The sequence below is a fragment of the Jaculus jaculus genome, chromosome 7, assembly GCF_020740685.1.
Source record: "Jaculus jaculus isolate mJacJac1 chromosome 7, mJacJac1.mat.Y.cur, whole genome shotgun sequence".
Lineage (NCBI taxonomy): Eukaryota > Metazoa > Chordata > Mammalia > Rodentia > Dipodidae > Jaculus > Jaculus jaculus.
Window position 1 is genome coordinate 88,055,432 of NC_059108.1, and position 19,686 is coordinate 88,075,117.

Here is a 19,686-nt window from a genome sequence, read left to right on the forward strand (position 1 = left end):
GTCCGAGGGAGACACACAGTTATCTGTTGGCCGGGTCGCTGCATGACTGAAAAACCCCTAGCTCCGGTCATGATCACTGACACCAGCCTAGTGCATAAACCGGGTCTAGCCAGGGATGTCTTCTCTGTCGGGCCGTCCATGTCCATTCGAAGGTCGGGCCTAGTGGACAGGGTCCCGACCAGAGGCAGTACGCTGCGTCGAACCTCGCAGTTGGTTTCTCAATAAAGCTGCCCTGGACATAGCCCGAGCGCCATGGGGGACTCACTACTGTCCGGGTTGGGACACCAGGATTTGGAGGTGCAGACTGGCTCCTCTCTGTCCTTTCCAGGCAGCTTCAGGCCAATGGGGTTCTCAGTCAGAGGCTGCCTCCCTGCCCTCGCACGCACGCACGCACGCACGCCGGTCGGCTTTGGAACAGCTGTGCTTTCAACTCCTCAGTTCTGTTTGCCCCACGCACTGCCGCTACTCTCCTGGGCGCCCCAGCTCGAGGATGTAGCGTGACGGCGCTGGTGGGCGCCTCACTCCGCCAGGCAACCTCTTCTCAATCTGCAACATTGGCAAGGCCCAGTCTTGTCTGCAAGGCTAGAGGGTCAGGCAGGCCCTTTCTCAGGAATTTCTCCCTGCCTCTGTCCCTCAGTTCGGGTCTGCTCCTTACTGAGCACTTGCTGTCCCGCAGCTGTGCAAGAGTTGTCCCCTTGCACAAAAATATGTTCCCTTTACTTGGGGATTTAATAAACAAACGTAACCATCTCACATGGGGGGTTAGAGCCGTCCTTCTGAAAGCAATTCTACTGCCGAAAACTGAAAAATGGGTGTAATTTACGTTCAGAAAGTGATGTTAGGGTCACAGCAATTTCCCAGGCCGTTATTTATTTTTACTTTAAAGTCTTTAAGGACGATTTGCTTATATACTCGGAAACTTTCCAAATGCGAGAAAACCAGCAATCTCGCTTGTCTTCGACGCAGGACGGGGAGGGGGCTGGACGTGGAGAACAATTACTGAATGACGCTAATATGGGGAAACTGAAAAGAAATGTCGATTGTTTTTATTGTAATAGAAGGAGTTAGCAAACACAAAAACCAACCCCGGGTGATCGGAAACAGGCAGGCGGAGAATTAAAAGCGGGCTTCAGACCTCTACTGGCCCCTCCCTCCCCTGTCCTCGGAAGGAGAAAGCCGGCGACCAGCGCTAGCCGCCTGCGAGGCGACCCCAGACCCCGCGGCACCCGCCACCCGCCGCTGTCTGCCCCTAGCGCACCGCGAGGACTTCGGGGCTCAAGCCCACCAGCGCGCCGCGGCCCGTGCTACCCAGCGCAGCAGTGGGAAGGCTCTCTCGTGAGGTTCGTAGGTTTGGGAGGCTGAGCGGCCTCGGGGCTGCGCCCGGCTCTTTCCTGGGGGAGAGGGGGGCTGGGCGGCTTGGCTCTGCGCTGCTGCGTCTGCAAGCCTCGCCACGTCCAGGCCTGCAGGTCAGTGTCTGCAAGCTTCCCTCGCTCCAGCATCCGATCCCTAGGCCTGTCTCTGGTTGAGACCCCGGTAGGGCTGTCTCCCTCCCTAGTCCTCAATGGTTGTTTCGTTAACTGCTGCCACCGTCGCTCTACGCGCAGATCCGCGGGGCGAGCAGTCGGGGACGGACACTCCTTAACCTTGCGCGCTGGGCAGGGGCCATTTGCTCTGGCACTTGTCGAAGCGCAGTGGTCGCTGGAGCCCAGGTTAAGAGGAGCTTGGTATCTTTTTCTCTCCCGCACTCACTGGTCAGTGGCATGTTGAGGGGAGAACATGATTGGAGGTCTTGCATTTGCCTAACATTTCCCCTCAGATAGCTGGAAGAACTCACTCTACCCGGCGAATTCAAGTCCCAGAGCTCTGGATGCCTGCGGCTCCTTGAAACTTTTCAGTGAGGCGACGCTGCCACCTGGGCCTGGCTCTGGCTCTAGTCGGGTTCCTAGCAGGCGGCCAGTCGGATAAATCAGCTGTTAATTTTTTTTTTCTTCTTCCACCAGCTGAGCTCATTCTAAATGCAACCGAGAACAGAGACTTCCTTACACACACACGTCTCCCTTTCGCCCTCCACTCTTATTATTCACTGTCCTCGCTGACGTGCACTCGCATACATGCTGTCCTCAAGACAGGTTGGGGATCAAAGGCGTTTGGTCTCTCCGCGGCTCCTAAAGGCTGAATGCCCCCTTTGGACGCTGGCAGCAGTTACATGCTTTCTGCAGGGCCACTCAGGGCAGCCTTGGGAAGAAGTCAGATTCCGGTTTCAATGCATCCCCTTAGAACCGGCTAGTGTCTAGAGGGGACCCGCCACAGGTGACAGTCCCTGACTCTGAGACCGCTGACAGATTTATGGAGACGCTACAGGCTTCTGGCCCTGGTCTGGAGGAATGGGGTGGAGTCCAGCAGAGGAGAAGCTCTGGAGATCAAGCTCCCCAGCACGCATGTAGAACCCTAGCTGCCCCTACAGCTCTGGGCCTGGCTTCCTGCAGGCGAGTGTATACCAGAGGCAGACCAGGGCTTTCCCCCACCCCGTGTAGCCTCCTCCTTCACACCCTGTGGACCTCCAGCTTCCAGTCTCCTACTGAGTAAATATTTACCCAGAGAAGAGGTCACCCCAAAGGAGGCCTTAGAGTCTAGGGAAATGCTTTTGGCTTCTCCCTGCCCTGAGCCAGCTGCAGGCCTTATTGGTTATGTTTTGGTTGTGGTCTTAAGTGTCTCATTTTACTTGAAATTCTTCCATTTGCTGTATGATCTCCTGAATTCAGAGTTTCAGTAACCAGAGACACCGAACTTAGGTGACTCTTGTTCTTTCTTTGAAGTCCTGCATCGCTATACCCACCGGGGCTCACTAGACCTTATCTCTCTTCTCAGCCCACTTCCCCATTTTCCTTCTCTTCCCCCCCCCCCATTCTTTCCACAAGAGCAGGAATATCTTTCTAGGGCTCAGAGGGTCCATCTCTGGCCATGTCACCTGGAGACAATGTATGTTCATGGCAGGGCTCGGCACAAGCCCTTCTCTCCAGATACCATGGCCCCTCTCTGATCCTGTATCTTGGGCTCCTTGAGCTTTGCATGAATGCTTAGTGGCCCAAAGGGCCCAAGACAGATTTTTCGGGTGCTCTTGAGACTGCACCTAGTGTGAGGTGGGCCTGAGAGATACCAAGACAAGGGCTATGCCCAGTGGGACCCAACAACCAGGTTCAGCAGGTGGAAATCTCCAGATGGCACTGGCTCTGTACCAGGGGAGATGCAGCAGCCGAGGGAGTTGGCAGTAGACAAGCGGATGTTGTGCATTCTTAAGTCCACATATCCAGCGCTCTGAACCACGAGGTCTCTGAATAGCTGAGGCCGTTAGACTTTCTGTGGGACACCAGGCCTTACTTGCCCATAGGCTGAACAACTTTGGACCTGCATATCAGCCCAGAAGGTTTTGAACCGCTCACTGGGCACAATGAAGTTGGGCAAAGAGTCCACTTGTGTGGGTGGGGTGGGCAGAGGTTGTTCATCAAACTACAGAGCATGGTCTTTCCTCTGGGCGAGTCTCTGAAGCTCTCATTTCAGCTTAAGTGAGTCTAAAGTCTCAAGCAATTGACATATCTCTTTAGAGATTCTACCTCAAGAATCTTGTGTCTGTTATAAAGTGTCAGGCTGTGTCGCAAAAGGTAATGGGGTGAGACAAGGGTAAAAAAAAAAAAAATCAGTCAAACTTCCAGATTTTAAAACCTTTTAGATCAACAAAGAAGTGCCAATTCCAGTATTTCTAATTGTGAAACTTCTCCAGATCGCTGGCTATAATGCAGCAACGGTATTTGAATTTGTCTTTATCTTTCAAATCCTTCACGACCTAAGTAAGTTTGAATTTGGAGCGGACGGACATCAATGCTCATTTCCAGCAGCGTGGCTGATCCTTAGTCCCCCGCTCCCGTTCACGCCTCACTTTTCGTCACCAGTGATCAGAGTCCAACGGATTTACTTTGTGCACATGCTCCACAACTTCCACCTGTAAATTTGTCTGCCCCAAAGCATACTGCTTGCCTACTGGAGACTTAGGAGTGAAAGGAAGTGAAAACGTCTAAGTAGGCAGAACAGCAGGACCTTTAATAGCTAGATTGAAGTCGGAGAATTAGATCTGCACATCTACAGTCTCAGTGCCCACCTTCTGGAGACTTTCAAATTAAAAACAAAACCTTTCCTGATGGCACTGTGGTCCAGAACTCCTGGCCCCTGCGCCCTGGCGGGAGGTCGACCTCTAGCCTTAGGGGGTGCTCTGGCTTTAGCGGCCTGCGCTTGAATTCTCCGCACTTCGTGTCCCTTGCTCGTGGCATGAGAGGCTGAGGGCTAGCCCGAGCTCTGGGACTCACAGTGGGTGACCGAAGCTCCCAGCAGGAGAAGGCTCCTAGTCCAGCCTCCCTGCGACCCCCAGGTTTCTCGGATCGGCCTATTATCTCTCACCTGAGCTCTGGCCACCTGGAGTGGACGGAAGAGAGACGCAATCTGTGGGTAACGGTTTCCTACCTCACCGTTTCCTGAAGGCTAGCAGAACAGGTGACTAATGCCCCATTCCCGCTCGCGCTCGTTCACCCGGGGTCTCCCGCTGCCCACCTAGAATCAACTTCAGCTCCCTCATCTCCATCCCTCTTCTCTCCGAGCCTTGCACGTTCAGACCAAACCCTTTCATTGGCTTATTCAGCATTTTGGCCAGCCCGATTTTGCCATCTGTTTGTGCCGCCTCTGGGAAGATGTCAAACCCTCCTTGTATTTAGTCATCCAGGTGCGGAACCAGCCTAGGGAAGAAAAAAAAAAAAAAAAGAAAGAAAGAAAAGAAAAGAAAAAGAAACGAAGACAGCGGAAGGAGTTTCCCCTGACTGCGCTGTCACTCACCGGCGCGCACCAGTCACCACTCAGCTCGCACCCAGGGCCCGCCTCTTTTGGGGGTGTGCCCCTAGTGAGTGATAGACGGAGCCGCCCCGCCCCGCTCGGCCCAGCCCACGTTGCTGCTTAGATTGAAATGCAGAACTCAAGCCTCCTGCAGCCGGGCACAGACTTCCTTTTACTCCTTCCTTTTGCGCTCTCGTCGCCTCCTCCCTGGGAGAAGCCGAGGAGGCAGAGGGCAGCCGGGAGCGGCAACGGGTCGGGCCGGTGACACCGCGAGGAAAGTCCGCGCGCGACAGTGCGGAGCTGGGGCCGCCGGTGGTACCGCTCGGAGCAATGGGTGAGCGGCGGCGGGGGACGCAGTAGCGCCCGCGCGGGGCGGGAGGGCGGGCGCCCAGGGAGGGAGGGAGGGAGGGCGCGCGCGCGCTCCCCAGTCCGCAGCGGCTTCGCCGGGGTCCTGCGAAACGTGGGAACGCGCTCAGAGTCACAGCTCCATCTGAACGCTCCCTCCTAGGTCGTTCTCGATGCCATATTCCGAGTTTTAAAGAGAAGCGAGCCAAGGCGTCCGCGCGCCCTAGCAGCCCCGGGGGCGATCCAAGTTTTGCTTCACACTCGTTCGCTTGAGCAAACAACACCGAACCCCCTCCCCAGCTTCCCCTAAACTTTGTCAAACCTCGGGGGTCCCCGGGGATGGGGTGATGGCAGGGGTGCAGCGGCCTAAGCCCTTTGGTGCTCCAGCCGGCGAGGAGGGGCGCGCTCTGGCGTCAACACCCATCTCCCCGCCCCGCTTCGGAGACTCTGGAATATTCAGGGCGGCCTTCCTCGCGTCTCTCCACTTGTCCACTGCCGGAGTCCGCCAGGCGGGGAGATGAGGGGTGGGGGCTCGGTCGCAGCCTTTTTTGGGGTCGTGCGTGGATGTCCCGGGACAGTGCCAGCGGTTGGGGGCGGGGGCTTTAGCGCTGCCGCCACCCCCTCCGGACGCTCGCGCAGGCCGGGTGGCTGGCGACCGTCCCCAGCAGCGGGTGCGCGTCTTGGCGCGCTGTGTGCTCCTTTTGCAGAGCCGGCCTTCGGGGAGGTGAACCAGCTGGGAGGAGTGTTCGTGAACGGAAGGCCGCTGCCCAACGCCATTCGGCTTCGGATCGTGGAACTAGCCCAACTGGGCATCCGACCTTGTGATATCAGCCGTCAGCTACGGGTGTCACACGGCTGCGTCAGCAAGATTCTGGCACGCTACAACGAAACAGGCTCTATCTTGCCAGGAGCCATCGGGGGCAGCAAGCCCCGGGTCACCACCCCGACGGTGGTGAAACATATCCGGACCTACAAGCAGAGGGACCCGGGCATCTTCGCCTGGGAGATCCGTGACCGCCTGCTGGCGGACGGCGTGTGCGACAAGTATAATGTGCCCTCGGTGAGCTCCATCAGCCGAATTCTGCGCAACAAGATCGGCAACTTGGCTCAGCAGGGTCATTACGACTCGTACAAGCAGCACCAGCCGGCGCCGCAGCCCGCGCTGCCCTACAACCACATCTACTCCTACCCCAGTCCCATCACGGCCGCGGCCGCCAAGGTGCCCACGCCGCCGGGGGTGCCCACCATCCCGGGCTCGGTGGCCATGCCACGCACCTGGCCCTCTTCTCACTCTGTTACCGATATCCTGGGCATCCGTTCCATCACCGACCAAGGTAAGGGATCCGTGGTCCTCTGGGAGGCTGTGCCACATAGCGGGTTCCGGCACCACTCGGGGGATCTCGATATCTGTGGTCTCGGGTCTGTCCAGCCACCAGAGGCTTTTTTCTTTTGGAAACGTAAGGAGTCTTCCCAGGGGGTGGTGTCCTGATCTCATTAATTTGAAACTCCTGCCCCTCGTTTCCTTGCCACACACAGTCTCCAGCCGAATCTCAAACTACCAGACCCATAACATCTCCCCATCCCCAACACATGGTTCGCATTTTCCGCCCTCCCCGGCCTCTCGCGCCGCCGGCTTGCTCACTCGGAGAGCGAGAGCGCGGCCAACCAGCCGGCGGACTTGGGGCCCAGCCCTGGAGGCCAGAGCCGACCGGGACTGTCTGACCACAGATGCCGCTGCCCGCAACCTGCTCGGGGATCAGATGCGGAGTCCCGCGTGCAGTGGATATTGTAGTATTTTTCTCGGATTCTGGCAATCAGGCCAAATTTGCTCAGACAGGAAGTTCAAATGTCACCTAATTGGTTTCATTCTTATGCCTCACTTCATTTTCCTCGGAAACGGGGGTCTTGGTTACTACTAGTAACTTGCTTGTATAGCTTATTCATTCTGTTGTTTCTGTCTGTCTGTCTCCCTTTTTCTCCCTCCCTTAACAGGCGTCACTGCAATGACAGCCATACAACGCTTGGTCATTCTGTTATCCACTCTGCTCTTTTCTCTCCTTTTCCCTCAGCCCACCGCTTTCCTCGGGGCTCCTTGTATCCGAGAACACTGTCCCCGGACACGAGTGGACGCTTATCTAGCTCTGGCCGTTTCCACTGGTGCCACTGTCGCACCACACTGATGTTGCTGTTTTCCCTTTCTTATCCCGAACCTTTTGTCCTGAGAGTGTTTTCTTCGGGTTCAGGAAAATTCCAGAGCACTGCTCCCTTCCATTCTGGCTTCTGCGGGAGGCTAGAGTTTATTTTCTTTTACTGTGCTGTTAAAAAAAAATCAATTTAAAAAGGCAAGCTTCTTTCCTGATATAGGGAGAGTGGAGAGTCAAAATGCTCTAAGCTGTGAAATTTAAATAGAGGGGAGATAAAGAGCTGGCCATCTTGACTTCTCAGTGTAAATTTAAAGAAGTGTGCAGGAAAAATTAAATAGAAAAAAGGAAAATAGTTTCTTTAATTATTTCCTGCTTTTTGCAGTTGCCACCACATCAACACAATTACCTTTTAAAGTAATCAAAGCAGGACCATGCTTTCTCATCATCTTGTTTTCTGACTGAAGAGTCCAGTTTTGTCTTAGTTGGAGCTATTTGGAGAGAGTTTGCCCTTGATTTATAGGATAAACTGACCTCACTGACATTTAAAGGAAGCCCCTGTTCATGGGAAAGTGTGAGATCAGCAGAAATGGGGGCTCACAGGGGGAATCTCAGTTTCCTAAGATAACTTCAGTCTTGTGCCCACCAACTGCCTTTTGGCTAAGAAGGCAGAGTCGGGCAGTTCTGGCCTAAATCATGGTTCTCTGGTGCAGAAATAGGAATACAGCCTATTTCCTTAGGGGGAGAGGGGTGCAGTGAAAAAAAAGGCTGACAGTTGACAAGAAAACCTTTCTTCCCTAGGGACTCTACTATCAGACCAAATGTCAGTTAGGAAAATACTGGGCTATGGAGGGAAGCAGGTCTTACTTGGAGATGTTTGTTCCAGAAACTAGTTTTAAACAACCTGTTTCTTACAAATATATATATCTAAAAACATAATTTCCCCAAATCATCACCCCTCTGAAGCACTATGTCAGATAGAAGTGTTTAAAGTTAAGTTATAATGGCATTGCCAAACTTTGACGCATAGGATCCAGAGACAAAATATATTACTTTTGGTCTTCAAATATTTTGTTTTTCACATTACTTCACATTACTTAAAGATACCAGATTCAAAATGCACAGCCATAGGTGTAGTGTAATATATATTTATCTTTGTATCTCTCCTTCAAGAACAGAAAGTATAATGGGTGGATTTACTTCTCAACACTGAATTCCATTTTCATTTTCTTAGTTTTTATTTCATTTTTGCTTTTAATACTTAACAGCATATCTCTCTATAACTGTACCACGAATCCTTATGGTATTTACAGTGGTAATTACAGACTTTTATTTATTTATTTACTTACTTATTTATTTATTTACTAACGTGCATGCAAACGTGCTCATTTAGTGTGTGGGGACGGTGCACACATGTAGGTTAGTCCCCCACACACAAGGTGAAAAATCTGGGTAAGTATATTTTGCATGTGTATTGTGGGCATCACTTGGTTATTTGTTTGCAAAGGACTTTACAGGGCTTTCGTTCTGTCTGTTGACCTTAAGTACCAGATGCCACAGTGCAGTGAGCATTTCTTACTTCCTTTTTAGACTGACGCAGTACCAAAGCTTTGTCATCCTTCCTCGAGTAGGTCCTGGGATTAGACTTGGAGAGATGGAGAACAGACATCCAACTTCACCAGTTTCGATTTTTTTTTTCTATTTTGGAAAATTCTTAAGTTTCTTCCATTCCTTTCCCTGGGAGACCAAGAAGGGAGGAGGGAAATCAAAGGCTGTTTGAAAAAGAAATAAAAGAGGGGGGGGGACTTCCTTTAGGAATGGGTGAAACAACTGGGAGACCTACTTTTAGGCCAGTAAAATTTCGCCCAGCTGGAGGCTGGAAGTCCCGGAGACTGGGTCTGATCCCTCCACCCCTTTGAGGCCTAGCGCAAAGGGCCAACCAGAGGCCTTACCCCTGGAGCTCTGTGGTTCGAGTCTTAGGAGGGGGCGCTGGGGTTAGGTTGTCAGTCTGACATCTATCTACTTCCCAGGAGTGAGCGACAGCTCCCCCTATCACAGCCCCAAGGTGGAGGAGTGGAGCAGCCTGGGCCGCAACAACTTCCCTGCCGCTGCCCCGCACGCAGTGAATGGGCTGGAGAAGGGAGCCTTGGAACAGGAAGCCAAGTACGGCCAGGTGAGGAGGAGGAGGAGGAGGAGGAGGAGGAGAGGACTTGGTCAGGTGGGCCATGTGATTGTCAGGGGGGTTGGGAGCTGGAAGACACAGGGCATTAACCGAGGGGAATCCGGGCTGGCTACCTGTAGCTGCCTAGAGCTAAATACCCAGCCCTGAGGACCCAGGCCTGCCCTTTGCTGGCTGAGTGTTGGCTTTGAGCCCCACTAGGGGTCCGGGTGTCCAGTAGGGCACATAACCCCTGGAGCAGGGGGCTCCCTAAACTCAGCCTAGGGCAGCACCTCGAGGCCTGGTGGCTTCTGGAGTTTGAAAGTCTTTTCTGCCGGGTTGGGCTAGTTACCCAAGGAGGAGCTTCAGAGGGAAGTGTCTGGCCTGTCAGCCTTGGACGTCAGAGCCTCCTGCAACCAAGCCTGGCCCGCCGCTGTGCACGGACAATTCCCCTGCGGTGGCGGGGTGGCGGCTAGCAAGTGTCCAGCTTGTCCTGCGATCATGGAAGAGAGGCAACCAGATAAACGTAATAAAGTTACCATTTCCCGATTAAAGGTCACATCGTAATTTCCCAAGGGAGGTTAGTGAGAAAACCTCAAATTATACGGACTGGCTGTGGACCGTTTAATTTTTCTTTCCTTCCCTCTATCCCTCCCCCTACTCTCGGAAAGAAAATTTAAAACACTCGTGTTTTTTTTTTTTTTTTTCCCTCTTGAGAAAAGCTAAGCAGCCACTACAGCAAAAGCCCGAGTCTGAATCTAAATTCATCACTGGAATCAAGAGTTCAAAACTCTTAAAAGCTGGACTGAAAGTTTAAAGTTTTCCTGAGCAAACTTGAGTAATTGTAAATTTCTTCATCTCCGGATTCCAAAGTCTTAAAATACTTAGTTTTCGTTTTGTTGAGGTTTTAAAACTTAACGTTGCATTTGTTCAAATCAGCCTTTAATATTGAGTGGAACTTAACGTTCTTATCTGCTTGGGGAAATCTTGGTCATCACATGCTCTAACAATTACATTTCCACTGCTTATTCTGTCCCAGCTTTTGACAGAGTGCTTTAGAAGTTATCCTTGGTCTGTTTCTCCTGTCATCAAGGAGACATTCGAGGCTGCGTCCTTCATTTTCTTTTACAAAACTGACAGTTCACAAGAGAGGTAGTGAGGACAATGTTTAGGAACACCACTGTCTTGATATCACTGCTTTTTAAGCAAGCAATTTAATTTTCTAGAGCCTCAATTTCTTCATCTTTAGAATAAGGAAATACTAGTCTCACCATCAAGAGACAATGCACCCACAGGGCACTCAGTAAGCATTTGTAAAATCTTGCCTGTGCTTAGAAATGGCAGCTAAAGATTGACATTTAAAAGCAAGGGCTATGTATAAGAAGATATTTTATTTAGAAAGCCCACAGTAGAAAAACAGTCAAACAGTTGTGGCAAACAATAGGAGGGATAGAGAGCGAACAGGGGAGTACAAGCACTTAGCAGGTGTTCAGTGCTCCTTGTTACTAGGTCATTTCTTGGAATAACACTGTGAAGTATAACGCAGAAAAATAGGCTCTAATCCTCATGAGTAGCTGGTGAACACAGTTTGTGTAAAAAGCAGTTTTATAATCAAAAACAACTTTAACTTTAGAGTTTTTTTTTACTTTTCTACCTTGCATTATGTATGTATCTGGTAGCAAAGTTTGTTTAGAAATGGTTAATTTATAATATATCTCAAAACTAAGCTGGCTATTTGTTTAAGATGAAAAATTTAAACATAATTAGAAACAATCTGCTCTGTAATCAGTCATGTTGAACTCTAAATCACTGAATTATTAGTTCTATAAAGGCAAGCAGCTTAAGGAAATAAGTGGACAAAATATTGCCCTAAACATTTAGAAAAGGTCCCCCCAGAATAAAACTGTACTTATAGCAAGCTAATATTTAAAAATATTTGTTTTTCTACATGTAAGTAGATAGTTCAAGTGACATAAAATTTCAAAACCTGGAAATTTTCTAAGGACAATACAAGCTCTATCATAATGATCAGAATAGTGCCTAGTGCTGAATATATGCTAAGTGAGCCATCTGTTTACTTTAGATGTTGATTTATTTCATTGAGAAGAATAAGATTAGATAGTAACATACACTCTTAAAAATGCAGAAAGTATGTTAAATAGATGTGTACTTCTCTTAGTTTTCAAAAGAAGCTTTAGTTGTAGAAAAATTCCCCTCAATTATCACCATATTCTGCCCATCTGTGTGACTGACAACACTTCAAAGTCTTCAACAAAGAGAAACTGAAAAAGTTTGCCCATACTACCTTTGTGTCTTTACAGTTATCAAATAGTGTAGTTTATAGAATACCAGTTTCACTTTAGTTTATAAAAGGAGAAATTGAGAATTCAGGATCAGAGGGCTTAGAACATATTTTCTTGGAAGGTACCTATAAAATTACTAAACGGCTGAATGGACAACTCATTACTGACAGTAATAGTTACTGTAATCTAGGATTTATATTTTAAGCTTAAACTGCAAAGAAGGATGCCTTATCCCTAGCAATTAGAACTGTATACACATTTCAGCTATATACCTACCTACTGTTGTTTTTGAAATTTAGTTTCGAATATTCAGATTTCCCTTATACATTTTTTACTGTGACTCAAATTTTTATCCCATTAAGAAGTCTTTCTTGCCTAAACCTGAGGATATTTACTTTAGATTTTTCAGCTATATTTAACATTGGGCACAAATCCTCACTCTCATCTAATTCTGAAGGACAACATGACAATGCTGTTCTGTTGTTCCCAAGAACTGGTTTGCTTCTGCCTAAAGCATGAGTTCTCAAGTGTATGTGATCTATGGAAAAAGAACACCAAATAGAGAAATGGAGGGGACTGAAATAGGTCTGTCTTTTACCCTGAAACAGTTAATTAGCACCTTATTTTGTTCAGTTTATATTTTTTTTCTCCAACTAGAACTACTTCCTCAGAAAAATATAGCAGATATCTGGTACATATAAATGATAGATTTGCAAAATTTCAGTACCTTCATTTTGGAGTTTAATATGTTAAGTCAGGTAGTAAATTTAACATGATGTTAGTTGCAAATTGAGATGCCAGAAATAGAAAGTAAATTATAAATACTTGGACAAGAAAGTGCAGATTAAAGCAAGTTGTGAAAATAGTTAAATTCTTAAAGATGATCCAAAATATCACAAAGCATTTTTTTTGTACATTGCTTTGGAAATGACGATACTGTCATAATTCTGAATATAATTTTCCTAGTGCATTATTTTTAAAACTTTGTATACTAATTAAAACACAAATGCAATTTTAAAAAGTCCTGAATATACTGTTTTCATGAAGATAGAAAGGAAGTTGTAGAGTTTACTTCAAAGGAAATAGAGTTAAATTTTGTTAAATAATTTGTAATTTTATAGAGAATGAAATCTTATACAAATGCCAATTGTTTTTGAAATTCATCTTATCTACTATGAAAACAACTCTTAGTTCTGATGAAATTTTAAGCAGTATATTTTCAAACTAAATTAGTTATATATTGATGAATGGCAGCAAAAGATAATTTGAAAGATTCCAAATTCAAGATAAGTAGAAAAGAAGATTGTGAGTGTTCTTACAAGGGAATGCCAAATGTTGGAGGTATTTGGTGTGCCTGGTGACTTGGTCACTATACAATGTATACATGTATAAAAACATTACAATGTACTGCACAAACATGTACAATTATATGTGTCAACTCAATACAAAATAAAACAAAATTAAAATATGAAGGCTATATCAATTTCAATAACATTTTATAAACAGAATTGAGAGAAAGATATACCAAAGTGGCTTCCTATTGCCTACAGGAGACATTTAGATTTACAATGTGATAACTAAAAGTAATTAAAATCCTCTTGCATGAGTGTTGAAAGCATATTTAAAACTGCTATTTCATTTTACCCTATTTGTTCTACTAGGTCATTACATAATAAATTAAGAAGAGAGGAATAAAATTTCACAGAGAAAACCTGTCTTCAGACTTGAATTTTTTTTTTTTTTAATGAAACCAAAATTGAAATTCTAAGAAAAGCACAGCTCCATTTGTTGTTTAACCTATTCTATTGTAAAGCAAAAGTCAACTCATTTTATGAGAAGGGAAGAACCAGGTAAATGTGATGAGTGATTTATAGATGTAGGTAGAAGATCTAGCATTTGCATTTATTATTAACTGCTACTTGCATTTTCATTGCAAGAAGATATTTGGTAGAAAAATCCCCAAATCTGAAAAGTAGTCTATAACCCCTAATTGCCAGACTGTTGACATACCAGGTCCCCACATCCCATCCCCACCACCCCTTGGTCACAATTGTTTGGATGCTAATGCATTTCTGTACATCTGTGTTTGTGAAGGAAGTGGAACATGTGGAACAATCATAAATAATGAAATAGCCAGGTTAGACTTTTATTTACTTTTTCCAACAGTTTTCTGCATTTTTCTTACTTCAAGTGTAATGCTTCTTTTGTGATAAAGGGTGCCTGGCCTTTTGTTTTGTTCTTAAAGCAAGATAACCATGCATTTTACTTTACAAACCTCCAGTAACTTATTTATGAAATGCTTCTGAGGTGTCTCATTTTGTGGGGATACAGATGATTAAGGAGATCCTTGCCTTTACTTTCTAATCTTCACTTCTGCCAGTACAGCCTTTCAGCATACATACTATTTCTTTTTAAAATTTTTTTTAACTGGAAACAAAACTTTGATGTTGTTTTAGAACAAGTGAACACAGTCTCATACTTTGACTCTTCATGACATCCTTGACTACAACTACATTGCATTTTGACTACTTTTCTAGATCATTTCCTTTAATGGACATCCTTTACTAAAACTGCAAATGTGGCTAAATTAAACTAAAACAAATGAAAAACTAAAACAAATGAAAAACTAAAACAAATGAAAAACTAAAACAAAGACCATGGTGTACTTTCTCCAGGATGTGTAATTTGGTCTTCTATGGTTTGTTATAGTCAGTGTTCTTCCCAAAATTAGGTCTAAGATGGGTGGCTATAGAGAGGAGTCTTACAGAGCTCTTTCAGAGGAAAGAGTTCTCATGAAGGAAAGCCTTCACAGAGGATCTATATTAAGAAGGGGTTGATGGTTAAAGTCTTATTTATGAAATATTTAGGTAAAGTCATTTTGAAAACTGAGATTTCCATTACTTGCCCACTGCTGAGGCTTCATTTGGAAAATTTGTTTACTCTTCCCTGGGGATTCCATATGTTAGTTGATTTATAAATCATATTTACAATCCAATTAAATAGAGTAATTTAACATGTTTGGTCCCACTGTATTTATGGTGTACATTTGGTAGTCTCTACTCAGCCTAACTAGCTTTTCAGATTAATTACATGCCCTTCACTGAAAACATTAAACAGATTTGAGGAGTTTAAGTCATGTACTCTTTTATTGGAAGGAATAAACAAACATCAATGCTACCTGCAGTTAGTTGTTTTCCCTTGTGGTGGAAAATTTTACTTTCAGTGATTGCTTTATAAATAACAATTACTCTACCCAGTAGAGATTTATTTCTTTTACTAATGTCATGTTTCAAAATTAATAGTAAGAAAATTGATATTTATTGAGTCACTGGAATGAGTGGTGAAGGTGGCTAGAGGCAGGGGTATTTTGAAACAAAATTTTTTCCTCTTGCTTTTACCTTCCCCCCTCAAATTTTGAAATCTGAACATCACCAGCAAAATGAAAAATTAAGAGAAAACTGACTCCGCCCCCTCACGTCCCAATCTAAGTCATATAACCCAAAGGAAAGCTGAGAGGTTTTGTTGTAATAAGGTTAAGGATTGCTTTTTTCTTTTCATTTTAGGAAAACACTTATCCTAAAGGACATTTTCTTTGTAACTTGATAGACACTCTAGTTTGAAGTCAAACTGCATACATTTTCTAACTATCCAGGAAAATAGCATGATATGTTGCGGTAGACCCTTCTTCAGACAGAAACAATCAATTCTTTAAAATATATAAATTTCTAAATGGCTAAATACCTTCATCTATATACACATGTAAAAAGGAAGACAAGAGTTTAGTTTTGTTCTACAGTGCTGTGCAATGGTTTCTTTGTTAATAATTATGTACTTTGTTCAAAAATAACATCTTGGGAACCCCTTGAACTGTATTTTCATTTCTGCAGGATATAGAGGTTATGCACAGGAGGGGCTGAGGCAGAAAGCTCATGAGTTTGAGACCAACCTGGTGTACACAGTGAGATACTGTTTTAAGAAAATAAATTTTAATACCAATTGGACATTGCATTGTTTAATAATAGATTATCTTGCAATTGTGATAATCCAAACAGTTTATATGCACTGCCATACAGTTCACCAATCCTCATAATTTTGTGTAATATGTTGATGCCAGGGATATAGGAAATTCTCAAGAAATGTTATTTCTTTTCTCCTTCCCTGTTTTTTAAAAATATTTTTATTTATTTATTTACAAACAGAGATAGAGTAAGAGAGGGAATGGGCATCCTAAGGCCTCCTGCCACTGCAAACAAATGCCAGATGCATATACCACTTTTTTGCACCTGGATTTACATGGGTACTGGGGAATCAAACCCTGTCATTAGGCTCTGCAGGCAATTGCTTTAATTGCTGAGACATCTTCTACTGACCTCCTTCACTGTATTTAAAAGAATATACATTGATAAGCAGAAGAACACAAGGTGCATATTCTTATAGACCAAAACTAAGGTTAACTTTTATCAGAATTTTGTAAGAAATGCTAAATTATATCCATTTATATATCCTACCCATTGTGTGTGTACATGTGTGCACACTTTACATTGAGAAAATACTTTCTGAGATCCCATAATTCTTATTGATGGAGAAGTAAAAATTATAACCAAATGAGTTAAATAAGAAAACAATTTCTGGGATAGGGAGGGAATGGGATACAGGTCGGTGGCAGGCTTAACATGGGCCAGTCCTTGGGTTCAATTTCACGCTCACAAAACAAAGCAGTTTCTGTTGTAATTGGACAATGTATCTAACAAATTTCTAATTTACTGTGTTCTAAGGATTGCATCATGTTTTCTGATACAATTAGAGTATTTATACTATATTTTCACTAGAACTATGCTGATGTACTAGTCCATTCGAGTCACTACCAGGAAACAGGATTTACTTTTTAATCTTTAAGCACTGTAGAAACTAAGGGGGGAAAATACTAAGCCGCTTGAAGAAGGGTGGGGAGTGCTCATGCCAGAGCAGGATTAAAAATCAGGGTGTTTTTGCTGTTGTTAATAGTAACGATACCAACAATAATTTATTAGATGCCAAGAAAGCACTGGTTTCTAGGCAGGCTTGCCTGCCAAGATTGTTACATTTTGTTTGCAAACAAAGATTTTACATAAAAATTTATTTCAATAAATTTGTCTATATGGCTTAAAAAAGAGCACAATAGCTTTGTAAGTACACAATTGCAGTTCTTTTGTATGGACAATTTCCTTACTGATAAAATGGCTGTACAAAAAATACCCCTAATCTTTATTATGAAAGCAAAATGAAATAAAACAAAAAAATCAATGACAACCAATAGTAAAGCTCTCACTAGACAGAGTGATGACTTTTACATGTCCTTTGTCCAATAGTCATTTTCAACATGACATTTTAAAATAAGGTCCATGATTTGTTTAGCAAAATGTTTGCTCATTTTGAGTTTCTAGTGTAACAACCCCACACTGTGTGCCTACACCAACAGGGCCCCATCACAGGCTTCAATAAAAGAGCCAAGCAAAATCCAAGTACTGTGAAACTTAACAAAGGCAATGTGAGTAGCTGAAGTTCTCAGGCTAATTACTCAAGGATTCTTTCCTCACTCTGCCCCTCCTTCCTATACTTCCAAATCACAAAAGAACTCTGAATTTTCTGGTTGTAGCTTCTTCAAAACTTGTGAAAGGAACATCTTATTTCCCAGAATTGTATTTGTTTAAGTAATAAGACTGTGGGTGCCTCTGGGTCAAAGTAAGATATGGTTAAATCTGAGATGGGGGAAGAATCAGAAAATAGTGAGAATATTGTTAACTTGCTCAGAGTTTATACCCTGCTTTTTTCTAAGAACCTGTGAGATGTTGACTACTGTCACGTGATTATTTTTCTCTTCTCTCTTCCTCTCAGGCACCAAATGGTCTCCCAGCTGTGAGCAGTTTCGTGTCAGCATCCAGCATGGCTCCTTACCCTACCCCAGCCCAGGTGTCACCTTACATGACCTACGGTGCTGCTCCTTCTGGTTATGTTACTGGACATGGGTGGCAACATGCCGGTGGCACCCCACTGTCCCCCCACAACTGTGATATTCCTGCCTCACTAGCTTTCAAGGGAATGCAGGCAGCCAGAGAAAGTAGCCATTCTGTCACTGCTTCTGCACTCTGATGGGAACTTCCGTCTTCAGCAGCTTCACATGGGTCTCTGGTCTCAGCACATCCTCCCCTGATTTCCAGGTTTCACATCCCACCCCTCCTGCCTCAAGATCTGGCTTTATGGATGCACATTTTTTGTGCTGATGACTCTTAAATATATATATATATTTTTTGCTATAACCTCTTTCTTGCAGGAAACCTGACAAAACTTTAGGGTTTAAAAACAAAAAGCAGCTTTAAGGATTGAATGAGACATTTGTGTTGTCCCCATACTTGTAACATAGTGAAGAAACCTACACCCCTCAAAGGGCTTAAAGAACTTTTGAAAACTAGTCTTTGGTAAAACCACACATGTATATTTATTTGAAATCAACCTGAGCTTTTGAAACGTGCAATCATTGAGATTTTGCAAAATCAATAAAGGAAAACACGTGTAGAAAAATAAAGGTTCTGCTACACCCTCTAATCAAATAAGGTGACCAAGTAAGCCTTAATTCATCATTAGGAAACCAATCAATAACTGACTTGCTTGAGTGATCTTTTCCTTATTTTTAAGACATGACCTATTTTGTTGAAAAACATGTATAGAACCCAAACAATCTCTAATTAGCTCCTCTTGGTGTTTTGACTTTGTTCAATACAATGTTTCTATTTTCTGCTAGTTTGTAAATATGGACTCTGGATGGTGCATTTGTATCTTCATTCCCTTTCCCCAACCCCACCACTTATTTTTGTTGTTGCTGTTGTTTTCTATTTTCTTTCTTTTTGTCCTCCTATTTCTTCTTTCTCTCTTTCCCTCTCTCCCTCTCCATTCTCTCTTCCTTTCTCTTTCTCTTTCTTTTACTTTTTTTTTTTTTTCCAAAAGTGACTTTCTGACAATGTTTCTGTCTCTGTTTGGTGGTGGGCTGCTTGGGCTTCTGGACCTCACTTTGCCCCCAAGTCTTGGTGTGTGCAGTGAAGGCCTCCACATGTTATGAAGGACTCTTGCTTTCTACAGCAGAGAACTCAAAACACAGACAAAATAAGCCAGTCTCCCATTTTGCATGTAATCAAATAACACACATGCCAAGCATAGGAAGACAACAGGGTGGAAAACATCTGTAAAAGAAGGCTCAAAAGGAAGTCACTTAGAAATAAGTTTAATGTGAAGTGTTTTTGCAAAGATGCTAAAAGTGAACTTTATGTTCAGAAAACCACTGTGAAACTAAATTGTACTGTTATTGTTGGCTTACCTGTGTGCTCAGCAATCTCAGCCCCAAATTACATTGTAACTTAAAGAAAAAATGGGGAATTCTGCTTTAATGAATGTAACAATGGCTTGCTGTGAAGTTTACATTGTTGTACTGAAGCATGTTTCACTTGAGGTAAACTAGTATTGGTATTAGAAATACAAATGCTATTTAATTTTAGCAAATTCCCTTTATTCATTTCTGGAGTTATAGAACAGATATTAATTTGTAAGTTTTTCTAGACCAAAGACCAATTTATTTTCAACTTTACTATTAATAATGGAGCTGTGGGATATGTATGTATGTATGTATGTATGTATGTATGTATGCATGTATGTATGTGTGAGCATCTGATTCTAGGTCCTATTTTAAAACAATGGAGTTCTGCATTTTATATCCCTTCTGTTTAGGACATTCTTCCAGCTTGGTAATATAGGCTTCAAAATACATTTTTAAAAGCCTGGGTACAACTCATCTATTGGAATATTAATATGTTATGAGTTTTTTGTTATGAATTCT

General features: G+C 44.2%; 1 protein-coding gene across 1 annotated transcript; it reads left to right on the top strand.

Annotated features, from left to right (window-relative positions):
• The first annotated feature begins 5,737 nt into the window (after positions 1–5,737).
• On the top strand, positions 5,738–17,951 carry Pax9 (paired box 9). The gene is made up of 3 exons (XM_004649599.3): positions 5,738–6,554; positions 9,392–9,534; positions 17,697–17,951. Exons 1-3 carry the CDS (start codon positions 5,738–5,740, stop codon positions 17,949–17,951), a joined length of 1,215 nt encoding a protein of 404 aa, XP_004649656.1.
• Positions 17,952–19,686: the final 1,735 nt, after the last annotated feature.

What these genes read in the sequence shown, in the direction of transcription:
- Pax9 (XM_004649599.3), top strand. Translation starts at nt 5,738, where the DNA reads ATGAGGGGTGGGGGCTCGGTCGCAGCCTTTTTTGGGGTCGTGCGTGGA. An exon ending in CCGTTCCATCACCGACCAAG is followed by an intron (nt 6,555 to 9,391) that starts GTAAGGGATCCG and finishes TCTACTTCCCAG; the next exon opens with GAGTGAGCGACAGCTCCCCC. An exon ending in AGGAAGCCAAGTACGGCCAG is followed by an intron (nt 9,535 to 17,696) that starts GTGAGGAGGAGG and finishes TCTTCCTCTCAG; the next exon opens with GCACCAAATGGTCTCCCAGC.